At 38.9% G+C, this 22,660-nt stretch overlaps 2 protein-coding genes across 2 annotated transcripts; one reads left to right on the top strand and one right to left on the bottom strand.

Moving 5' to 3' along the window:
- The first annotated feature begins 9,638 nt into the window (after positions 1-9,638).
- On the top strand, positions 9,639-11,987 carry LOC6570857 (cAMP-dependent protein kinase catalytic subunit). The gene is made up of 2 exons (XM_032742273.2): positions 9,639-10,280; positions 10,495-11,987. Exons 1-2 carry the CDS (start codon positions 10,263-10,265, stop codon positions 11,839-11,841), a joined length of 1,365 nt encoding a protein of 454 aa, XP_032598164.2. The 5' UTR covers positions 9,639-10,262; the 3' UTR covers positions 11,842-11,987.
- A 9,004-nt stretch (positions 11,988-20,991) lies between these two features.
- Positions 20,992-22,323, bottom strand: LOC6567912. The gene has a single exon (XM_001993908.1). The coding sequence runs from the start codon at positions 22,321-22,323 to the stop codon at positions 20,992-20,994; it is 1,332 nt and encodes a 443-aa protein (XP_001993944.1).
- Positions 22,324-22,660: the final 337 nt, after the last annotated feature.

Genomic DNA, 22,660 nt, shown 5'->3' with positions numbered 1-22,660 from the left:
CAGCTCCAGCCCCTCCTGTTCCTGCTCATGCTTCTGCTACCCCTCCTCTTCCTCCGTTTATTTGCGAAACAACTTTGCCTACGATTCTGTTGCACCTCTGGCAGCTTTTATGGTTATTGTTGTTGGCATTGCTGTGCATATTGTTTCTATTTGTTTCGCCGTTTCGTCGTCTGTCGTGGTTTTACATTTCAATATGCATATATAAAGTCCTGCCTAGCAGCAGTATTAATACAGTCGAACTTCTCAAAACCAAACCATCGTCACTGAAAACCCGTAAGAATGCTGTATTCCTTAAACATATTCTAGTTTTATTGCAAAATTTCCCTTTAAAAAGTCGATTAAATTTTATCGATAAAAGTTTTTATATTATTAAATAGCATCTGAAATGCGCGCGTTCATACAGATGGAAAGATTTGCATGGCTAGATCGCCTCGGATGTTGATTTTGTTCAAGCATATATATACTTTATGGGATCGGAGATGCAGCCTTCTGACTATTACAGACTTTTGTCCAAAACTATTGAACTCTTACTCTTAACGATTGATTAATGTTTTCACAAATATTTTTTATTGTCTGGTAACTTATTTTCTTAAATTAAAATATGTTTGTGCTGGCTTCAGCGCAATTGTCTTATTTTATTATTATTTTTGAAATTCTCAAATAAATTTTGAATAGCGTCGGTATTCGGTTTTTGGGCTGTACAAATTTGCTTGAGTTTTTGGCAATAGTTTATGTAAACTCATTAATATGATATACATTCTATATTATACGTAAAATGTATACAAAGCAAACATTTTCAGCTCAAAATTTGATTCACGTAATAAAGCTAAGGAGGTATGGAGTTCCAATTATGGTGACAAAAATGTATAGAATTTTGTCTTTTGACATTGTGTCTTTGAACATTTGATGAGCGCTCAAATAGTCAACTTTGATTTTACATTAATGGAGACTCAGGTGAATGTTCAGTTGCAGTCCGAAAATGTGGACAATGCCATTGAAGCTGTAGGGTTTATTAAGCTGCATGCTGTTTTCAATTTTGCCAGGACTCGACTCATGTTGAAAGACATGCACAGACACACACACACACACACACACACACACACACACACAAGGCCACAACAGGGGTGCACCCACAAAATATGCAAGCAATTTTCAATTAAAAATCAATTTTATGCTTCAACTGCAGCGAAGTGCTAAAATAGTTGTTGTCTAAAACTGAGGTGGGCCACGAAAAATGAAAATTGTAAGCCAAGTTAATAGTCAACTTAGAGTGGCAACTTTAAGGGCCTCTTCACTATGTACAATGTCTCCTCTCTCTCTCTCTCTCTCTCTCTTTCTCTCTCTCTCACACTCTATCTTTAATAAACGCTTAAATTGTATTTAAAAATGGAAAATATCTAAAGTGTTGGGCGAAAAGTTTGAAAGTGTCGAAAGACTTAATGCAGGAATTTAAATTTTTTTTTTGTTGCATACACTTGACAAAAATATTAAAAAAATAAATAAATAAAAATAAAATATAAATTTGTAATGGGTTGGTCTTAAGAGCTAAACTGTCATCGTTACAATAAGAATTAACCATCTTACTCTAATACTCAACATCTGGTGGTAAGAAACTGTTTGAAAACAATTTATATTTCACTTAAGTTAACTGTAGTTAACTTAAATTAATCAATATGTTTCGAGATTTGCCTAGCTTTTCTTTATATTCTTTATGTATTTATAAATCCATATATATATTTCTGTCTGTGAACGTTTTAAATTCCTTACTTATAAGCTAATAACGATTAACAATTATTGTTTAACAATGGGGTTTATTTCTTCGTTTTCGATTTTATATTTCAATATTACAAGTCTGGGTACTTATTCTATTATATCCTTTATTTTATAATTAAATTTGTAATTTTAGTTTTAATCTTTAAAAATCATTTGTAATTTTTAAGAAATGTGTGTTTAATTTCGACGAGTGTAGAAATGTTGTTGCTTGAGTGGAGTTCCTCTGTAGCAAAAACAGCAGCAGCTGTTGCATTGACCAAAAAGCGGAAGCCATCTGACCAACATCTTGACATGTAGCCAAAGTTGAAGCGGAAAACCGAGAAAAGTGCCGCCCTCCAATCTAGGCTGAGTGTGGTATTATTGTGGCAATTAGATGCAGCAATCAAAGTGAGGGGGGCAAGGGACAATAGTGAAAGACAAGCTGACACTTGATGCCACATTGTTATACAACAATCACTTGGCGAATAAAAGAAGCACGCTTAAAGACACTCAACAATGTCCTCCACCTCCTCCCCTCCCCTCCCCTCCCCTCCCCTCTTTCTGCTTTTCACATTACATGCACTCAACTTCAAGTCGAGTAATTGGCAAATTGATGGGCCAGTTACCAACCCCCCACTCCCCAATAAAAGGGATGCTAGAGGAGGGGTGTAGATTTGAGACCGCGGCGCGTTTAGAAATTTTCATAAAACTTTTTATGGTTGGCATTTTGTGGCGCGCTACAATTGTTGCCAATTTCCACCCGAGCAGACGTGTGGCTTAGCCTTACTTGTCTTCTCCTGGCTGCATGTATGTTTGTATGTGTGTGTTTGTGTGTTTGTGTGCGTGTATCTGTGTGGTCGGGTGTTGCAAGCGGGAGCAATCGAAAAGTTCTGCCAACCAAAAGTCAGAGAGCCACATATCCAATTACGTTTATAGATATGGCGAACATTGTGCCAAAAAATACGCACAATATGGCCATAACAAATATACATGGAATCCTTAAATAAAGCTTAACTATTGCACTGGCCAAGCACTGCAACATTTGAACTTTCACTTTAACTGAGCTCAAATTGTCGTGGAATGTGTTAAAAGTTTTTGCACAAGTGCAGCAAATGCAATGCGACGGGACGCTTTTCCTCAGATCATTGTCAGTTGTAGTGATTACGCTTTGAGCCATTTGTAAAACTATTGATTCAATTGGATTTGGACTTGGGGTGAGTTTCAAATTTTGTACTTTAACAGAGCCAACAGTTGTGGCTTTAAATATTTAATGCAGTTAAAAAATTTAACTGGGCCATAAATGGCGTTGTTAAACGCCGGGCTACCTTAATAAAAACAGCCAACAATTAAAAATGACGCTCAGTGGGCCGTGTTAATGTCCACAGCAGTTGCATACATTATAAATCTATTTGCCGTGCCTGAAAGTTCAGAATATAAGAGCGAGCATTGGCAAATAACAAGCTCAATTTGCAGGCAAAGACAACAGCAGGAAAGTGGCAGTAGTCCAGCAACTAAAGCAGTTTGCTCTAATTTAAAGGTTAGTGCCACTTTTCGAAGTCTCCAAGCAAAGTGCAATGCCCTTTTTAAACTGCCTCTTTCATAGTTTATAGTGGCTACACAGAGAGGAATATGTTGTCGAAAAGTTAAGTTTGAGTTACATCAACTCAAGTATTCGATTTTAAACCCAGAACCCAATACAATTGGGAAAAATGGGTGTAATGGTTTTGCGCAAAAGAATTAATTTTGCGGAAGGAAGAATCTACGACTACATAAGTTATATATATTCTTGACCATACTGATTTCCGATAGACGTATATGTGTATTGAATACATTAACAAAGGAAACGCAATTTATTTTCTGCGTGTAGAGTTTTTACACACAGAGCCAAACAATAAATATTTTAAATTGAAAAAGCAATGAATTTAAGAGTACAACTTATTCAGAAGTTAGTCTAAAATATGTTTACTTTCAACAAATATAAATTTTGTTTAGTTTTGAACAATAAGTTTGTGGCGTGCCTCAGTCCGAAATAAGAAAAAAGCAACACGGGGCGTATACTTAATTTTGAGCGTGTTTATTATCTGTCGTGGTCGCGGTTACACAAACAGCATGCTCGTAAATTAAAATGACACGTTTTGCATATTTATATACGGACATGCAAAGGACAACCGCACACACAACTATACACACACCTTCACACACGCATTGCAGCTTGGGCAATAAAAATGGTTAATTATTCAATTAAATTACACTCGAAGGCGTTGCAGATGTCGCATTCGGCAAATGGCAAATGGCAAATGGCAGACGACCCATAAAACTGACACGGCGAACTCGCACGGCAAAAGAAGGCAGGACAGGACTTACACGACAGGAGCCGGTCGGCAGGACTCTCGTCCGTTTACAATGCAGACACCGAAATCATATAAAATCATGTTTATTTAATTTGCATTATAAAGCGAAAAGCGAGAGGCTGCTCGTTAAATTTCACTTGCCACGTTCGCATTTTAAAAAACAATAAAAAGAAACTTAATGATTGACAAAATATGCCCGAAATAGCTGCACACGGTTGCCCGTACAACGTACGGCGTAAGCGTTGGGCGCGTTTGCCTCATAGGAGCACGTCAAAATTACGCCCCTATTCGAGCCAACTACAGCTCGGCATCACGCAACCCCCAACGGTGTCTAAGGCTGAAGGGGGTGTGGTGGCGGTAAGCATGTTAATGAGCTCGGGTTCTGATGAAACCTACATGAAGGAAGGGTTCGTCTGTCCGTCCGTTTGTTCGCTGGGGTGCTGCAGAACTCAACTGAACTCAACTCAACGCAACTCAACTACTACTCTACGCTTACCGGGTGGAGTACACACTCAGCAAAAAATCCCACTTGGTTTTAGAAAATCGCGCCAAGGGTAACCTAATTTATTTTCAGAAAGTATACTTATAAAATGAATGAAAGCAGTTTTTTTTATTTTTTTAATGCCAGAATAATTAGTTTCTCTGCAATTTAAAAAAATATATGTTTAATTTCTGGGGTATTTTTCATGTTCAAAATGAAGCCTCTAAGTTGGACAACAGCTAAGCTCAAATTTGGAATTTGACTATTATAATTATAATAATTGCGATTGTTATTTCTATTTTCTTAATTTCACAAAGTCTTTTCTCGAAGAAAAACCCTTTATAATTTGTAGAAATTTTTTTCTTTCATTTAGAAACTATTTCCAAGAAACGAGCAATGATTTATTTAGTTTGAGAGCGATTATCTAAAGTTTGGGGCTATTTTTTTTTTTTCCGTGTGCAGTAAATGTAAGGGGAGTTGGGGCAAGCGGTTTATGCGTGACCGTTTCATTCTTACGTTATGCTGTACTTGGTCACTGTTGTTGCTGTGCTTGTTGTGTGATTAATTCGCGCAAAGAGTTGTGCGCTTCCGTTTCCGGTTGTTGTTGCGGTGCTTTTATGCTTCACATTTCACAGGAGGCTGAATCGTGCTGTGCAGTGCATATGTATGCGTATGTGTGTGTGTTTGTATGTGTGAGTGTGTGGGCGTGGCGTAAAATTAATTGTTTTGTACCCAACGAGGCTTAAAAACACATGCTCATGTAAGCCACGTCCGCTTGAAAAGCACGCTGCCTGTTTTGCTTCATGTTTGCCAGTTACGCCCCTCTTCCCTACCCACCTCCTTACACACACACACACACACACACACACGAACATACACAAGCACCTATTACTCGTAATAAGCATTTACACACAGCCACACATTGGTCACCAGGCAACGTTTGACGATTTGCTTTACTCCGGAGCATTTTAGATAAGAGCAGCGCAACGGGTTCCGTTTGTGTGCAATTAATATGAAAATCAGGCACACTTATCTTAATTAGTTAGTCGCTTATGAAAGGCGAACTAAAACTTCTACTTCCACACAGGGCAACCCGACACTAATACCAAAGCCAGCAATAGCCCTACACTCCGCGACCTGTGTGCGTGTGTGTAGGTGTGTGTGTGTTAACTCATACTTGTGCTTATTATGACACTTCACATATAATGTGCATAGTGAATTTAAAACTACAAGTGGCGCATTTAGTTCGTTTCCTCCCACAAACTACCCCACTACCCCCCCTTGGGGCACTCTTAAGCTTCGTGTGCTAATTCGCTCTTAATGCGTATTCGTCATGTTGGGGCAAAAGGCTTGTATGCAAATAAATATATATAAATGTATATAATAGTTTGAAATAGTAGTTCCTGAGCGTTTGTGGCCAGACTGCGGTATTTTTTATGCTTTCTTTCTATGACTCTCTGCTCAGACTCGGAAATTGTAAGAGTATATTGGTCAAACCTGAGCTGGAATCGGAAGTGCCTGTTTACCGTTTACTGTTTATCGGAATCATTATAGTCAATTCAGTTACTTTGGTGTCTGTTTGTATATGAATCTGTGCTCATGCTGGTGTACGAGAACTTATATACCCAATTTGAAGACTTAAGCTCTTAAGGAATGTAACTTGTTTTCTGAATCCCCTTAAAACTAAAGACTTGAAACATGGAATACATCAATTTTAAAATTGGTGTGCTTGTGGACGCAACCACTAGAGGGCTATGAAATCGATCATCGCAAATCGATAAAAAAGTCACCAAGTTTTGAAAGTATCGTTCTACCTGTTCAAAGTCGATAAGACCAATTATCGCACACAATTAGAAAGCTAGAGTTACAAACTTTGAAAGGTGTATTGCTAGTAACTTATCTCCCAAAAATCTTAAAAGCCTTTTTCAAACTTGGAATGTAGATTACTATGAACATGCTCCAAAGTTTTCCCTCTCCCATAAATCTCAAAAATGTATATTTCCCCAAATTAAAGAGCTAAGGTCAACAAAATTTGAAGACGAATTACTAGGAAACGCCTTCCCAGAAATATTTATTGGTCAAACCCATCATTTTCTTTGCCATCAGAGTATTTCAGAGTCGGGTATGCCTGACTGTAAACGTTTTCACTTTGTTCTACTTTTGCTTTTATTTAATATTTGTACACTCTTTGTGTTTGTCTGCATTTGTTTCGTAAAAATTTACAATTGCTTTTCAGTATTTACGATAAACAACAACAGCAAAATATGAATGCATCGAAACAAATGCAAATGCCCCACACTATGTTTGACATTTTTATTCAAATCCATTGAAATATGCAGCATTGGACAAAAATACGGGTGACAAAAATATTGCACAGAATTTTACACATAGCATGTTTGAAAATGGTTCAAAGGCAATAGCAAAAACAGTCAATAAAACATTTTTATTTCCATTTTTATAGGTGCAATATATATTGTACAATATATATATATATATATATATGTATATATATTTTATATGGATACGGGAGCTTAGCAATTTCTCATGTGTATTGAAAAACACTCAATTGTCAAGTGGGGAATTTGTGGTTCAAAATCCGGAAATCGACACAAAAAACACAAAAAAACATTTAATAATATGATATACAAGTTTTGTGCTCCAGGCCCTAAGCATGACCTCGATTGCATAAGTTTAGTGCAATTTTGCGTATTGTGTTCATTAAATTGCACAACCATTCGGCCATTCGAAAGAAATCATGTAATTGTAATTGAAATGAAGTAAGCGTAAATTGCGATAAAAAAATAAAAATAAAAGTCGTCGGCAAACGTAAAAAAAAAAAAAGAAAATCAAAAAATAATGTTAACGGCCAGCAGAAAGAAAGAAAGAAAGAAAAAATACTTGGGCAACGAGGCGAGCGAGGCCACCAAAAAATGTTTGTTTCCTTTCAAATCAGTACACTTCCTTTGGCCAGGGCCGCGATGCCGCTCACCTTCGCCTTCGTCGCTTGAAGTGCAACTGTGGGGTGGGTTTGGGGTGGCCGGGACGAGGCAATGAAAATGAGTGGAAATCACTTGAAAATACTAACGAGCTGTTACGCTTGGCAAGAAAAATATAATCAGCAGCATCATGTCTGCAGGTGCACTTAAAAGGCGTTCACTTTTTTTTTTTTTGTTCGCTTTTCGGCCCAGCTTCGAAAACAGATTCAACTTGAGCTCTTAAACACAAACTGAACAATGGCTTAAGCTCAGGAAAATCTTTAAGCCATTAAAATTAACCTTTTTGGGCATTCGGACATGGACATGGACATGGACAAAAAATCCAAAAGGTGAAGGCGAGTCCCAAAAAACAATGAAAATTAAAATTTAAAAAGTTTCATGTTCATTTTTTTTTTTTTAAGTAACATCAAATCTCAGGCAAATCACAGCAGCCAGCTTTTGTCAGTTTGGATCAAGTGCGCTCTACTTGGAGCTGCACAGCAGATTGCTGTCTCTTCTCGCCACTTAAGCTTTCGCTGGCTGGCTTTCCTCTCTTGCCTCTCTCGCTCTTGCGCCTGGCAAAGTTGCTGCACCACTTTTAAGCCAGAGCTGACGGGTTGGTTGAGCAGCCTCCACATGCAGTCTCCATGCAGACTCTATGCCTGATTGCGACTTTGAATGAGTGCAAGTTTGTTTTTCTTATGAAGGCCACGAAACGCGCAGTCGGACAAATCGTGATCATGCAAAAGACATCAACTATCTAAATAGTTGCTCGGTTCATTATGAAGTTTGGCGCGTGCCGGATTTTCAGTTTATTCCTCGTCGTCGTCGTTGGCTTCGTTCATTTGCCGTGGCAAATGGAAAATGACTTTGAACTTAATGTTTTGGCCATTGTGTTTGTATACGCTTCCGAGGCGGCATTATAAATTGGTCGCGCAATGTGTAACTCTTAAAAAAGAAAAAAGATAAAAGATAAACACATCATTCCTCCATATAGCTTAAACTTATATTTATTTAATGTGGACTACAGTAAAAAGTTAAAATTCAAATTAAAGTTACGAATTAAATTATATGAAAAGAGAGAAATTAAATGATAAATTTAAAATGAAAGAATAATGTTAAATATTACAATATTTATTGAATGCCTTTGAGTAACCTAAAAATAAGGAAAGTAAGAAACTTTAAGATTGCTGTGTGTTAATCATATTTCTGTTTCTATCGAAATTTTTGAAGAGTATCTGTTTGGTTAAGACATATTTTAAAAATTGTATTTTTAGTTTAATAATAAGTTGATTGAGCATTTTAGTACACATCATTTTGAAACAATGTTGTTTATTAGTTCAAAGCGTAATTATTCAAAGGGGTTTTCAGACAAAAACTGGCCATAAAAATCAAGCCAAGATGGAGGAAGAAGTTTGAATAAATTCGCCCAGCAGAGGATGTTGTTTTCATTGCAAGTTAAGCACAAATTGCGAATTGCATGCATACAATTAAAATTTTAATACTGCATTTTACTTCCATTTGTGTTTCCATCACTTTTTTACCCTATAACATGAGTAAAATGGGTATATTAACGTTGGTCGATAACAGAAAGATGTGCTTTGGATGGAATGTATTTTGTATAAGAACTTTGTATAGAAAAAAGTAGGTAACGTTTATCGGAGGTACTTGTACATTATAATGCTCCTTACCTTCATATTGTGGAAAGTTGTCACAATTAGATGGTACTGCAATTATTCCAAATAAATAAATCAATTAAAAGAAAAATCGCTGTGACATGTAGAAATTTTTTGTTGTTTTTAAAAATAATTTCTAAATATTTGGAAATAAAATTGCTGATCGAAGGAGTCATTTTCTATTTCTTAGAAATATATTTCTTAATAATTGAAAAATAATCAAAAGAAAAACACTGGATTTTAGAAATATACTTTCAGAATGATATTGTGATTTACACTTTGGGCCAAAAGTATAGAAAATTTCTAATTGAGTTATTTTAAAAGAAAAATATTTTGGTTTTTGAATTTGCTTTTCACCAGCATAATTAATTAATATATTCAGTCTGCAAGGGTATTTTATCATTGGTAAACTTGGCTTGTTTTTGGCTTTAGCGGGTTTTCCAATTGCAGTGCTTTGTTTCATTTAGGTTGAGGCGGAACAGGGTTATGATTCAAATTGATCGCGTAACTTAATTCATAAATGCGCAATAAAAAAGGAAAGAGAGAGTGGCAGCTAGAGAGAGAGAGAGAGAGAGAGAGAGAGTGAGAGAGAGAAATGGGTGCGAAATGTTAATAGCAGCAACTGCCAGCTTATGACTCCTAAAAGTCAGTCGCAGAAGGAGAGAAAGAAAAAGAAATAAACACAATGTAAGCAAAGTCGAGAGGGTCAAACAAATGCAAGACAATCTCTTTGGCTCTGTGGCTCTGTTGCACTGACTGCTGCACGACGACAGCTGAACGGCGACGTCGGCCGCCTTCTATAAACAAAAAAAGAAAAAAAAAAAAAAAGAAATTGCTGGTGCTGAGTTTGTGGCCGATTGTGTAATAGGAAAATATTTGTTGTTTGTCCTACTGCGATAGGAAAACTGCAGTATATAAACGCGGGACAAATGCAAACGGCAAACATTTCCATTGCAGCCGCACAGCCAGCAACAAGGTCTGTCGGGAGAAACTCACTGGACAGAAAGCCGCCGAATAACCAAGCCAAATGGCCAACTCCAATCTGGTGAGTGGGTGGGCGGGCTGAGAAGAATGGCCAGCTAAGTATTGTAGATAATAATTGTTCGCAGCTTGGCGTTTATTAAAAATGCATTCGCTCAAAGCAGAGCGAAGCGCAGCAGACTTGCAGACGAGCAGATTTTGCACATACATTTTGCCAGCACTTTACCTTTTAAAATAATAATTTGCATCGCATTTTTATAAACCCACCCGCACAGCAGATGCCGCTCATTGTGGCTGTGGCAATTGTCGGCATTGTCCTGCCGCTGAAAGCTTCATCAATGCCAGGACTAGCGACGAGGACGAGCACAAATGACGGCCTTCAGACATCGTTATATAGCGGCAGTTATGGCCAGTACGATAATCGTTGGCTGCCTTTGGGAGAGCCAAGCACGTCCATGTTGCACAGACCATTGCAACGCTATGCCTTAAAGCATGATGTGGCATCAGCTTTAGCATCAGCAGCAGAAGGAGGAGCGGCAGCGACAGATGGAGGTGAAGCGCGTCGCAGCTACAGAAGCCATTCCTTTGGTAGCCATGGCCATGGTGGACTGGGAGCGATGCTTAATGGGCTCACAAATCTCTCGGGCATGGGACACATTAGCAACGGCTACGCCTCAGTGGCGCCCACGCACACCGAGACACTGTCAAAACAAGAGATACCAATTTATGAGGAGCAGCACGAGGATACTGACGCAGTCGCAGCGGTGGCGGCAACTGCCAACGATTATGCTGATGCGGAGGCGGGACGTAGCATAGGCTATGGCAGCATCGCTGCCGGAGATGAGCATATTCAGCAACATCAGCAGCAACAGCAACAGCAACAACAGCACCAACCATATTACAATTATCCAGCTGAGGCGGATTACTCGTCCGCCTATCTGCCATCTTTTGGCGGCATCGACCAGTCTCAACATCAACATCAGCCTCAGCATCAGCATCAGCAGGCGGGCAATCATTATGCCTACGATAAAATCTCAGTGGGAAATTATCTACATTCCGGCTATGAAGCATTGCAGCAGCATCATGCCAATGAGCAACAGCATCAAGAGCAGCAACAGCAACAGCAGGAGCAATTGGAACACGCCTCCTACTTTGCACCTTCACACGAGGAGAGAGCAAGTGATGCGGAGGAGCATAGCTCCAATTTTCTAGCTGAATCGAATGGCCACGAGGACTCACATCAGCAATCGCAACAGTCGCACAGTCATCATCATCATGTGGATATCATCAACTATGTGCCCGTGAAGCATGTAAAGAAGCAACATGTGCCCGTTGAGAAGCCCGTGAAAATACCCATTTCGCATGCAGTCATCATTCCCATTAAGAAACCGGTGCCCATTCACATACCCATCACCAAGCAGGTGCAAGTGGCCATTGAGAAGGAATTAAAAGTGCCAGTGGAGCGCATTGTGCCCTATCCAGTGGAGAAGCACATTCCGGTGCCGGTGGAGAAACGTGTCCCATACACGGTGATCAAATATTTGCCCGTTAAGGTGCCCAAGCCATTCCCAGTCAAGGTGCCCGTATTCAAGACTGTCCTGCATAAGGTCAAAAGCTGGTGGTAGACGAGCAAGTGGAAGTGGAAGAGGAAGCAGCTGCACTCCACCTTCACCTTCATTCCATAAGCATTAAGTTCATTAAATCACAAATGTCCTGTAAAAAGAGAAAAAAAAAAAATCAGCGATTTGCAAAAAGTTATCATGCAATTTCATTTGTCGAGCTCTTAAATGAATTTTGTTAAACCAAAAGCTTGTGTTGTGTATTCCAATTTTGTGACTCATTTAACATTACATCAATTTGCATTCGTTTGAATACAGAAATAAGTACTTACATATGAAACACACGAAACCACCGCATTAACTCATTTGCAGCTATCGTCAGATGAGGTCGAGGCTGTCTTTTATATTTATGTACATCCTGTATCCTGAAAATTATTCAAATGGGGTATCATAAGGTAGGCTTTGGGATCTTTGTTCAGCATTATAATCATGGGAAAGAGTCCTGAAACTTGCCATATAGACTGAATCAATTTTCTTTTCTTTGAGCCGGAACTATATTTAAATTTACAATGCATAATTTTTATTTGCATAGACATATCAAGAATAAAAAGAACAATCTATAGATACGCCAATTTCCAAAGAATTAATAAAGAAAGGAATTTCTGATTAAAAAAAATCACAATTTTTAGGAAAAAGTCATCTAAGTTTGGTAGAAAATTCGACATTAACAGATATAGACAATTATAAATTGATCAGATGCAGTTATATAATTCTGGTGAAACTGATTTCCGACTGAAAAGCAACAATTTTTAGGCGTAATCCTTCTAAATTTGGAATTTATAAGCTACACAAAAGGTTTGTGTCTAGGATATTAAAATGCTAAGGTTTAATAATAATACAATTTTAAAAAAGTTAAAGTAAGATTTGTGTATATAAAAACAATTTCACTAGATGTTTGTCAGTTCTTAGAAAAGCTTATACCGTTAAATTAAGAAAAGAAAAAACACAGATTTTAGAAAGAGACAATCTTCCATTATAAAAAAATTCAACGCGATTTTATTTCGAAAAGTTGTGTAAATGTATGAATGAAAAATAGCAGTGAATTAAAATCTATAACATATACAAATCAATGTTTTATAGCCTTTCAATGGGTTGATTAATGTTTCAATACATTCAATGCCACATAAAAAAAAAAATAAGAAAAAAAAGTTGTCTATACAGAGTATCTCGCTAGTCTAGTCGTTATTCCTTACCAAGCACTCGCTTACTTGTATTTAGCTGTGATTTTACGCTGCATTTATTATGTACACCGTCGCACTCTTGCCTCCTGTGTCCTGCCTCCAGTCCCCAGCCAGTCTATATTTATTTAAGTTTTATTCACTTTAAGCGTACCAAATGAAATTGTGTTAAATGAAATAAAATGTATTTAGGCGGATGTTTTTGTTGTGACTGTTGTTTTGTAAACTGTCAAATGCTATTTTCAGACCATTACATCCTCAGTTGAACGTAGAGGCAGGACATCCTTATGTCCACGGCGCAATTCGAGTAATTTCGACATTGGCTTGGCATTGGAGTGCCACGGGGCTGAACTGAACCGAGCCGAGCTGAGTTGAGCTGAGCTGTGCTGTGCAACCCCAACACGCAAACTCTAATTAAATTAAGAGCACACCTTTTGTTTTCCTCTGCGACGAGTTGGAATGCACAGCTCTCATTCCCTCTGGCTCACCCTCACTCACTTCTATATCATTGCCTTGACCTGCTGTCACCTTGAGTGCTTCTAGAAAGCAGTGCTTTGTTTGCCGACAGTTTCCATGAATTTAGTGCCTGATGGCTGGCATTTGCTTAAAGTTTGCTTTCGCATTGCATAATTTAAAAGGCTTATTAACTGTCATTAAATTATTTTAATTTATTCGCATCCGACAGATAGACAAGCAGAGGTCCTCGTCCTCCTCCTCGTCCTCGTCCTCGTCAGTTCGTTCGTCATAGGAACAGCACAGGCAAATATCATTCATCATTCGTCGCTGCTCATTGCTCATCTGCCAAGTCGTGACAAAATAAAACTCTATTGCTTGCATGCACTGCTTCTCCTCTTTTGCCGCTATTTTGTACAATTCGCACGCACAGTTTGCCTTTGCCTTTGCCATTTGTATGCCTGCGTCCTGTGTCCTTCGTCCTGCGTCCTTTAATCCGCCGACTGTTTTGTCATACTCAGGTCCCGCAGTTGTGCTGGCTGCGGTGGCCTCCCACCCCGCTCCCCCTTTTTGCTATTGCTTTTGGCTTTGCCAGCCGCTGTCAGTCATGTGGCGGTTGTCTGTGGCTCGTTTTTCGTCTTCGTCTTTGTTACAGCGTACATGTCCTTGGCACTCTCCACTCGCTCCATTTACTGAGTATTTTTGATGTCTAAATTGCATTTTATTATGTCGCCTGCAACAACAAAGCATCGAGCAACCAGCAACCAGCAACGAGCGACGAGCAACGAACGAAACAGCAGCAAAAACTCCTTTTGCTCGGAACATTTGCTGGCCAGCCAACCGCCCACCCCAATCCTCGTTTCCCTGTTCACATCATTGACGACTTTGCATGTCGCTGTTGGATGTTGATGTTGCTGCTCTTGTTGTTGCGGTTATAAATTTTATTTATCAGTTAACATTTTTTACGCTCTTTATGCCGGGCGGGAAATGCTATTTCGACAACACACTTTAAGTGACTTTTCAAGCGCTTTATTTTGCATACAAAGTATTTTCCTCTGTCACATGAGTGTGCCTCTGTCTGTGTGTGTGTGTGTGTGTGTGTGTGTATGGGGTTTATATACTAGATACAAGTGTGTCTTGTTGGGGATTGGGGTTGTTTCCCGGTTTGTTCATCTACTCATCAATGTTTATAACCTTTATCCAATGAGTATGTTACGATGGCATCAAAGTAAACTCTTAAAATAGTAGATATTAAGATTAATATATTTGGTTTCTTTTTTTTCAAGATGATTTTACTATCGCTTTTGCTATAAAGTCATCAATTGATTTATTATTTATTTAAGGAGAATTTCGGTTTTGCGTAAAGCAAACTGTTCAAATATTTCAAATCACGTATTTTTGTTTGTTGAAAGCTTATTTTATTTTTGACTTACAATGCAATAATTCTTATTTACTTTGTTATTTATTTGGGATAAAACACCATTTCATTTTGAGCGTCAAAGACAATCTTGATTTTGGTGAAAATAGATTTAATTTTTTGGAGAGCAGTGAATGTTTCTATGAGTTGCATGTAAATTTGTTGCCGAGCAAATAAAAATACAGGCTTGCAGATAAGTTAATGTTCAAATGAACTAAATGAATTAAAATGAAAAACCGACAAAGCACAAACTAAATTAAATGCTCTAAACATAATTGCAAGTAGATGCAGTTGCCAACAAAGTAGTTTATTTTAATAATGACTACTCGTTTATGCCTTCGTATGGGTGTGTTGGGTGTCTGTCCCATTTTTTATAGCCTCTAGTTTGTGTTTTTATTAAAAAACTTTTGCTCAATGAAAGTTGAACGCCTGCTCTCCAAATTCTAGTTACAGTATATTGCAAAAAAAAAAAACAAAAAATAAAGTTTGCCTCAGCGTGTTATTTATATGTATAAATATTTTGTGCACAAGTTCTCCCAAAAATATAATATATAGCATAACCACATACAGCATTCTAATAAGTGTGGAGTGCACATGTGCCTGTTTCCTTATGCATATTCGACTCAAAACTGCATTTTAAACTTGAGTTCAGTTTATTTAATTCACGTTTTATTGAGTGCGAAACATATGAACATATTTCACCATCAGTTGGGACTCCTCTCAAGCTACTTATGTGTGCGAATACTTTTATCCCCTGTCGCTATGCTGGCGGCTCTAACACATACTTCTTGACGTCCACACAATTCAGTGGCTTTCCCATCATTTTTTTTTTTATATATTTATTTATTTTTTTTTAATATCGCTGCAGCTGCTTAGATTTTGGCCATGTGGTGGGATTTTGAAGGGTTTTGCCCATCCAAACTCCGTCACAGAGCGCGGCACGTGCTAAACCAACCAACCAACCCGACTTTGCAAAAGGCGCCGACAGTCTCCAGGACACGGATGGGACCTGCTTATTTAAGTATATATATATATATATATATGTATATGTGGAGGGGACTCTATATCTGCTGTTAGATAAAATGATTTACGTATTGCCCGTATACCGTACCTGCGCCTAGCTGCACCGCCCCCTCCTCCCTTGGCATATAAATGGCTTAAATAAGTTGCCAATTACCAGATGGCTGCCAGCGTACAATTTCATATGTGGCTGTGGCAACCGAAATGCGCATACAAATGGCCTTAACTAGACTTTGTTTTCACAAATGGCACACTGAGAAAAATTCGAAGATTTAGATAAAAATATATATTACATTTGCTGTACAAAATGGCTGTCTACTCCCCGATTATTTCTCGCTGTGCATAGTATACCAGGAATAGCATGTGTTATTGGAATTATGGTGCCGTTATTGAAGTTTTTAGGACTTTTGACAGTTTCAAATTGTGTACGAGCTCAGTTCATTTTAATGACTATTCCAACAAGTTGATGTACCGGAAAAAGTAGGTTTTCCATCAAGTAATTTAATTCGGAAATACTTTAAGCCACCGATTATAGGTCTGTATTTGATTTCGCTGGGAGAAAGAGGCCAAAGTTTGTTGAAAAATATATATACAATTATTTATGTGCATACACATTTTAATTGGTGCTATTTCTGGCAATCGACAAGTCTCAGTGTGCAGTTCATACGAGTATATTGTGTTATATATGGCTCTTAGTTGGCCATTGTTATCTTGCAACTTGTGTAGGAGTCTCTCGGCAACTTAGCCCCGTTAAGGCGTGGCAAATTGCTAACTAATTTATTGCAAGAGGATGCGTGAATATGAGCTGAAGTTATACGTAGCCAGAGATACTGCTTCTACCTAACCGGGCAATAAATAATATTCTGTCAGCGTATTCATGGAACTGCAGAGAAGTTGTTTCATGCTTGGTACACTCAACTTGTTCATTGAATTTATCGTATTCATATCGTATGAATCTATGTATGTATGTCTGGATGTATGTATGTTTGTTCAAAGTTATTGGCAGCTGAATCTGTTTCTGCCATTTTTGCTAATTATGCGTTTGGTAACACGAGTTATGGCCACAGTTTGAAATGTGGGTCAGTCCTGTTTGCTCTTGCATTTTTATGAACTGACGACCGATTTTAAAACAACAGTTGACGTAGTTTTCTTTCCTGTGTGTGGCGTATGCAGGTAATTAGAGTTATGCAACATTTTTCATTTAGAATTGCTGCATAAAATCGGAGCGTTTGTCACACATTTTTTCCATTAAGGGATATACCTGATGACAGGCTGGAGTTGACAACAGCTAGTAAATTGAAGATAATGTCCCCTTAACCATTAAAAGAGAATCTCTCAAACTTTGCAACTGTTCGATGCATAAACTTTAATGCACCCCATGGCAAAAGGTGTATATGCAAAATGAAAGCAACTCGTTGCACCTGTATTTTCTGAACTCTTTAATTGCGATTATTCACCTGAGGAGCTTACAAAAACTACTCGAAGTTTGCATAGCAACTGAAAGGCTTCGTTCAGTCACTTGACAAAAAGCGTTTTATACCTTTTTGGGGCTGCCTATATACATATGACCGAGCATTAAACTTGCCGACATTTTTAGTGCTGTGCACTGAAGATTATTAAAGTAGTGTGTAAATAGTTTATGGTAATCACAAAATATAACAGTAGCTGCACTTTACTTTTACGATGCTTACACACGCACACGCACATATATACACACACACCTACACATACACATATACATATAAGCATATCTGTATATTTGTGCATGGGCACAGGTCTATGCTAAGAAGCATCACATAAATTCCAAAACAAGAAATATCACTCATACGCCGGTTTGCCATCAGGAAAAGAGAACACTTTTCTCGGCTATAAACTGCGAAAAAGTTCTGCCTGACTGTAAGCTAATACACTGTTTACACTCAGCAAAAAAGTCATTAGTAAAATATGAAAATCGATATATATATTAGGGTTTCTAAGTTTGATCGATAATAGTATATACGGTTTAATGGCAAAAAATTGATAAGATTTATCTGTCAAATGAATAAAAAACTGCCTTAAAAGCCAACCAGCTACTTTGTTAGTTAATTACCAATATTTAAGCTGCACAAGACTTATCCTGAGAAATAATATGCCTTTTTCGATAGGGTAAACTTTCGTTGAGTTAAACTATCTAAAATTTTAGATATTAGATTGCCTGCTCTTGGCCATTTTTTTTTCTTGGTGTATCTGAAGCTACCTCTTAGTCACGCTGAATTTTTGGACAGCATGAAACCAATTAAAGCTGATATAAAACAACCCAGAAAGTGTGTTAACACTAAGTAAAGCAGCGCTGGATGAACATCAAAAATTACATCCACCTGAGTCCAAGTTTTATGTCGCACATAAATTTGAAAACCAAAAATGGTTGCTGGCCAGGCCAACTCTAAAAGGGGTTCGCGTGTCCCACGAAATGGTTGAAAACTTTTTGGAGCTGCGGTCCAGCAGGGGGGTGTGGGGCTGCAATTGTTTTTTGTTTGTGTGTGTATATATGTATGTGTGTGTGTGTGTGTGTGTAACTTGGCTGTCATTTTTCAAAAACCGGTTCCTTTTGTCGCCCCATTGCCTTGCGTTGTGCACCCACCACTTAACCCTTTCAACTTGTTGTTGTTTGTTGCGCAGAAATTATGAAAAGTTTTTTGAGGTAGAAGTGCTGATTAATTTTTAATGTTTATGTTTAGGATACCCAAGCAGGCAGCAGACGCTTCCTTAACTTGGCCAACAAAACAAAAAGTGCGCCATCATTTGCCAAATTATAAAGTCATTTTCATGCTCGAACAAACGCCTCCACATTCACACTTGTCACTGTTGGGATCTGTGCTCTTTGAAATTAGGCATCTTACCTTACCAAGTGACTCTGCTGTATGTATGCAACCCGCCTCTCTGCTAACCCAACCATACTTGACTCATGTGCCGTACACTGGATAAATTAATTGCACGCAATCACGGAGAACCACAGAAGGTCAGGCGGGCAGCAGGGTATATGCCTACACATACATCCCTAATATTGAATATACTTAACACCAATCGACAGGTTGAATCAGCCACACAGCTCATATCAACTGTTTAACCAGCGTCATCAGCAGTCTCGTGGTTGCCAATTTGACCGCGTGCATGTCCGTTGCGATTTGCGGCTTCCGCATTTGCCCCCATTTGCAGTTCTCCCAGTTCAAAGGAGGGGGGCTTCGAACAGCCTCTGGCCAGGCTGTGGGCCAGACAATTGTTAAACTAGCCACAGAATTCTTAACGAAGTGGTTTTTGCGGGTGCTGCAATTATGAATTTATGTTCACTCTCCTCTATCACATAGTAAAATATTTATTCTGAGCATACACATTCATATAGTTGCATGCACTGAAAACAATATAAATATATTTATTTTTACCATATTGCATTTCATATTTCTTTTATTCTTAAAAAATATATGTGTTATTCAATTATTTCAGACAGCAAAGATCTTATGCATTTTGAGAATTTCATTTTTATATTTATAAATAATAATCTAAAATATGAGCATTTCTTTACTTTCACTGAGTTAGATAAATTTCATAAAAGAGCCAAAACAAAAACTTTAAGGCAATAACGAAATTGGAATAAAGATATGTCAGCTTTAATAATTTGTCGTTTTTATTCAAATTTCATTTCATTTCACACGAATAATTTTTGTTAAACACTGTATATTTTTGTCTCAGTGTATGCAGAAATTAAAGCGAAAATACACAATAGTTCATTTGTCAGATGGACTGATCATTTGGTCCAATGAATTCTAATTTCGCGTTACCGCAATTTTGTAGCAAATGTTTGCTGGAGGTGATGTAAGCCTTTGATTCGGTCAGACACTCATTCCATTATCGACGGGGTCGTCCATTTATCATTTATAGATGCGATTTGTTTTGCTAATTTTGTTTTGCGTCTGGCCAAAAATGCACGAGTCAAATAAATAATGCAAGGACGCCCCAAAAATTCCAATGGCCAACAACAACGGCGGCAAGAAGAACAAAATGCACTGGCATAGGACATCCGAGTCAATTAGCGTTAATTTCATTAGTCGGCAATAACTTGCAGCAATTCCATCAGCAACATTCAGCTGCCAGCTAACAACTAGCTGAGCTGAGTCAAGACTTTACTTTTTAGCTAATTTTGTTTCTGTTTCGCTAACGCCGCTCTGAAGTTGAACGTCGCGTTTATTTTGTGTAGCATTGTTGTTCTTATGACTTTTTGTAGGAGTCGTTGTTGTTCTAGCTGTTGTTGTTGTTCCTGTTGGAGTTACATTTGGCAATTAGCAGTAACATTGGCTTGCACTTCCGCCCCTCTGTCCTCGCCCTACCGTACTTCAATACATATTTATTAGCCGCATTTGTTGGATCTTAGCTCAATTAAAAAGTTTTACTTGGCTACTTTTCTTCATTTGGAGGTTGCCCTGTGACTCTACCGACTTAAATGACTTCGTTTCGGCTATGCTCGCCTCAGCTGTGCTGGGGTGAAAGTTTCTCAGTTGCATTGTAGTTTTAACTCCTCTTTTTATTTTTTGGGGGCACTAATTGCAATTATTTCGCTTTTGATGCCGACGGGTTTAAAACGCGTTGAGTAAAAAGTATTCCAAATGTTGACTCATGACCGCTTAGCAATTTTAAGCTCAAAATTTTAAAGTGTTTAAGTTAATAATGGAATTTTTGCGATAATTTCGTCAGAGATTAGCCAAGATTTGAAAATATCCAATCATCACAATAACGAAATTTTGGGTAAAGATTTGTTTATTAAAACCACACGTACGAAAAAACGGACTCAAAAATATTCAAATTTACAAAAACATTAAATTAATTAAATTACGGAATATTTCCAATTCTTAGGGCGGACATGACTGATCTCAGATCGGAATGTGTCATATTTGTATGCCGATTGCATTTCCAGTTGAAATACTTGCATGATGTACACAATTTTTCATTTATATAAATTCACCAAATTTGCTTATGCCCGGCAGAAGGCAGATTGTGAATAAAAACCAAAAAAGTATCTAAATAAAATTTATCTTTGTTGGTAAGCAAGTTTCTAGTCTATCCCAGCAAATGATTGCCAGAATTCCAACCTCCATAAGAGCCAATTCCCAGTGGGGATATTCCGTATTGTGGCTGCTGCTTGTGAACCACAGTGCGTACAATGGGCACTTTAACCGGATACGGATAGTAGAAGGGCTGAGCTACTGCTTTCTCTACCCGGTACGGCACTCGTCGCTCAACCACAAATGGTATCGGTTGCTCCACAGCATATGTCTTCACTTTTTCGATTGGTATTTTTACCTCTTGCAGTTGGGGCACTGGCACCATCCTTGGCACGGGTATCTTGATGGCAATTGGCTTGGGAATAGCTGTGATTACGGGTCGAGGAACTCGCAGCTCAATCGCCTGCTTGAAGGGCACAAGTTGTTTTTGATAATGCGTTATCGGCACATGCTTGGTGATCTCAATGTGCTTGGACAGTGGTAGTCCAGCAATCGCCTTGCTGCTCGCCGGTGTGTGATGCACTCGGGTTGTAATCGGTGGCAGAGAATTGTGCAGGGTGCTCGCTGGTAAATTGGCAATGTGACTTTGTGACTGGGAGTAGAGCAATTGCTGATCCTCTGCTTGTGGCGTGTACAATTGTTGGTGTTGGGGCTCCTGGGACCTTTGTTGTCGCTTCACAGGAGAGATAAATTCGGGTCGCTGTTCTCTAAAAACTTGGGCGCTGTCATCGTTCACTTGTCGTGGCTGCAACGACATCCTCTCCTGCTCCTCCCCGGCCAATCGGGCTGCATGCAGATAATTGGAAAATTGCTCAATACGATAATCGCGCAAAGGCAGAGGCTGTTTCGGTGGCGCCCGTGGCTGATATGAATAGCTTGGGTGGTAGACATCAGTCGGATGTTGTTCGTGCTGTTGTTGCTGCTGCTGCTGCTGCTGCTGTTCAGTCTCTTCATTGACATCGAGTTCATAATTTGCTGTATTAATGACAAAATCGATTTTGCCCTCCGACTGCAATCTGTTGTAGTTGTTGTGTAGTTCTCCTGTGGCTGTCGTTGGCACAAAGCCGTTGGCCTTGCTACCAAGAGCACCACTGATGGCTTTTGGCGGATAATTTGCATATGGTGCCGCTGCCAAGTCACCCACGAGGCCGTCAACGCCTCCGTCCCCGCCACCGCCTCCGCTATAATCATTGAGCGACAACGCCTGGCCGTCGGCAGAGCCACCATAATAATGTCGTGTAGTCGCATATCCTGCTAATCCGGCAAACGGCTCCCTGTTTGGGTCATGGTAATTGCTTCTGGCATGTGGCGGCTGATGGGCCGAGTGGTATGAGGCCAACTCCTCCAGTTGTGGCAACCGTGCCATTATCGCTGCTGTCGGCCTCATTGTTATGGATAACAATAACAACAACAGCAACAGCAATTGCGACAATAAACTGGGCCTCAGTAATTCATTGATCATTAATGGAATTTTGGTGTGTTGGTAATTTCGCTGGCCATCGCGGCTAGCCGGTCTCATGTTGAGAGAGTACTTGAGAGTACCTGTTCCACTGCTTAACCAGCTAATCCTTTGACGGGGTCTCTTCCTTCGTTCCTTCGTTCCTGCCTTCCTTCCTTCACTCTGCACACTCTGGGCACCCACGCAGTGCTCTGTTAGCATTCAAGTGTGTGGTTGCCTAGATGCTTTGCTGTATTTATAGCACTCGCCACTGAGATGACATATG

Source organism: Drosophila grimshawi, unplaced genomic scaffold (genome assembly GCF_018153295.1).
Source record: "Drosophila grimshawi isolate 15287-2541.00 unplaced genomic scaffold, ASM1815329v1 contig_311, whole genome shotgun sequence".
Taxonomy (NCBI): domain Eukaryota; kingdom Metazoa; phylum Arthropoda; class Insecta; order Diptera; family Drosophilidae; genus Drosophila; species Drosophila grimshawi.
The sequence above is the reverse complement of the archived record's forward strand: the minus strand, read 5'-3'. Positions and strand labels throughout refer to the sequence as shown.

Excerpts from the sequence above, each read along its gene's own strand:
- LOC6567912 (XM_001993908.1), bottom strand. The coding sequence starts at position 22,323 with ATGAGGCCGACAGCAGCGATAATGGCACGGTTGCCACAACTGGAGGAG.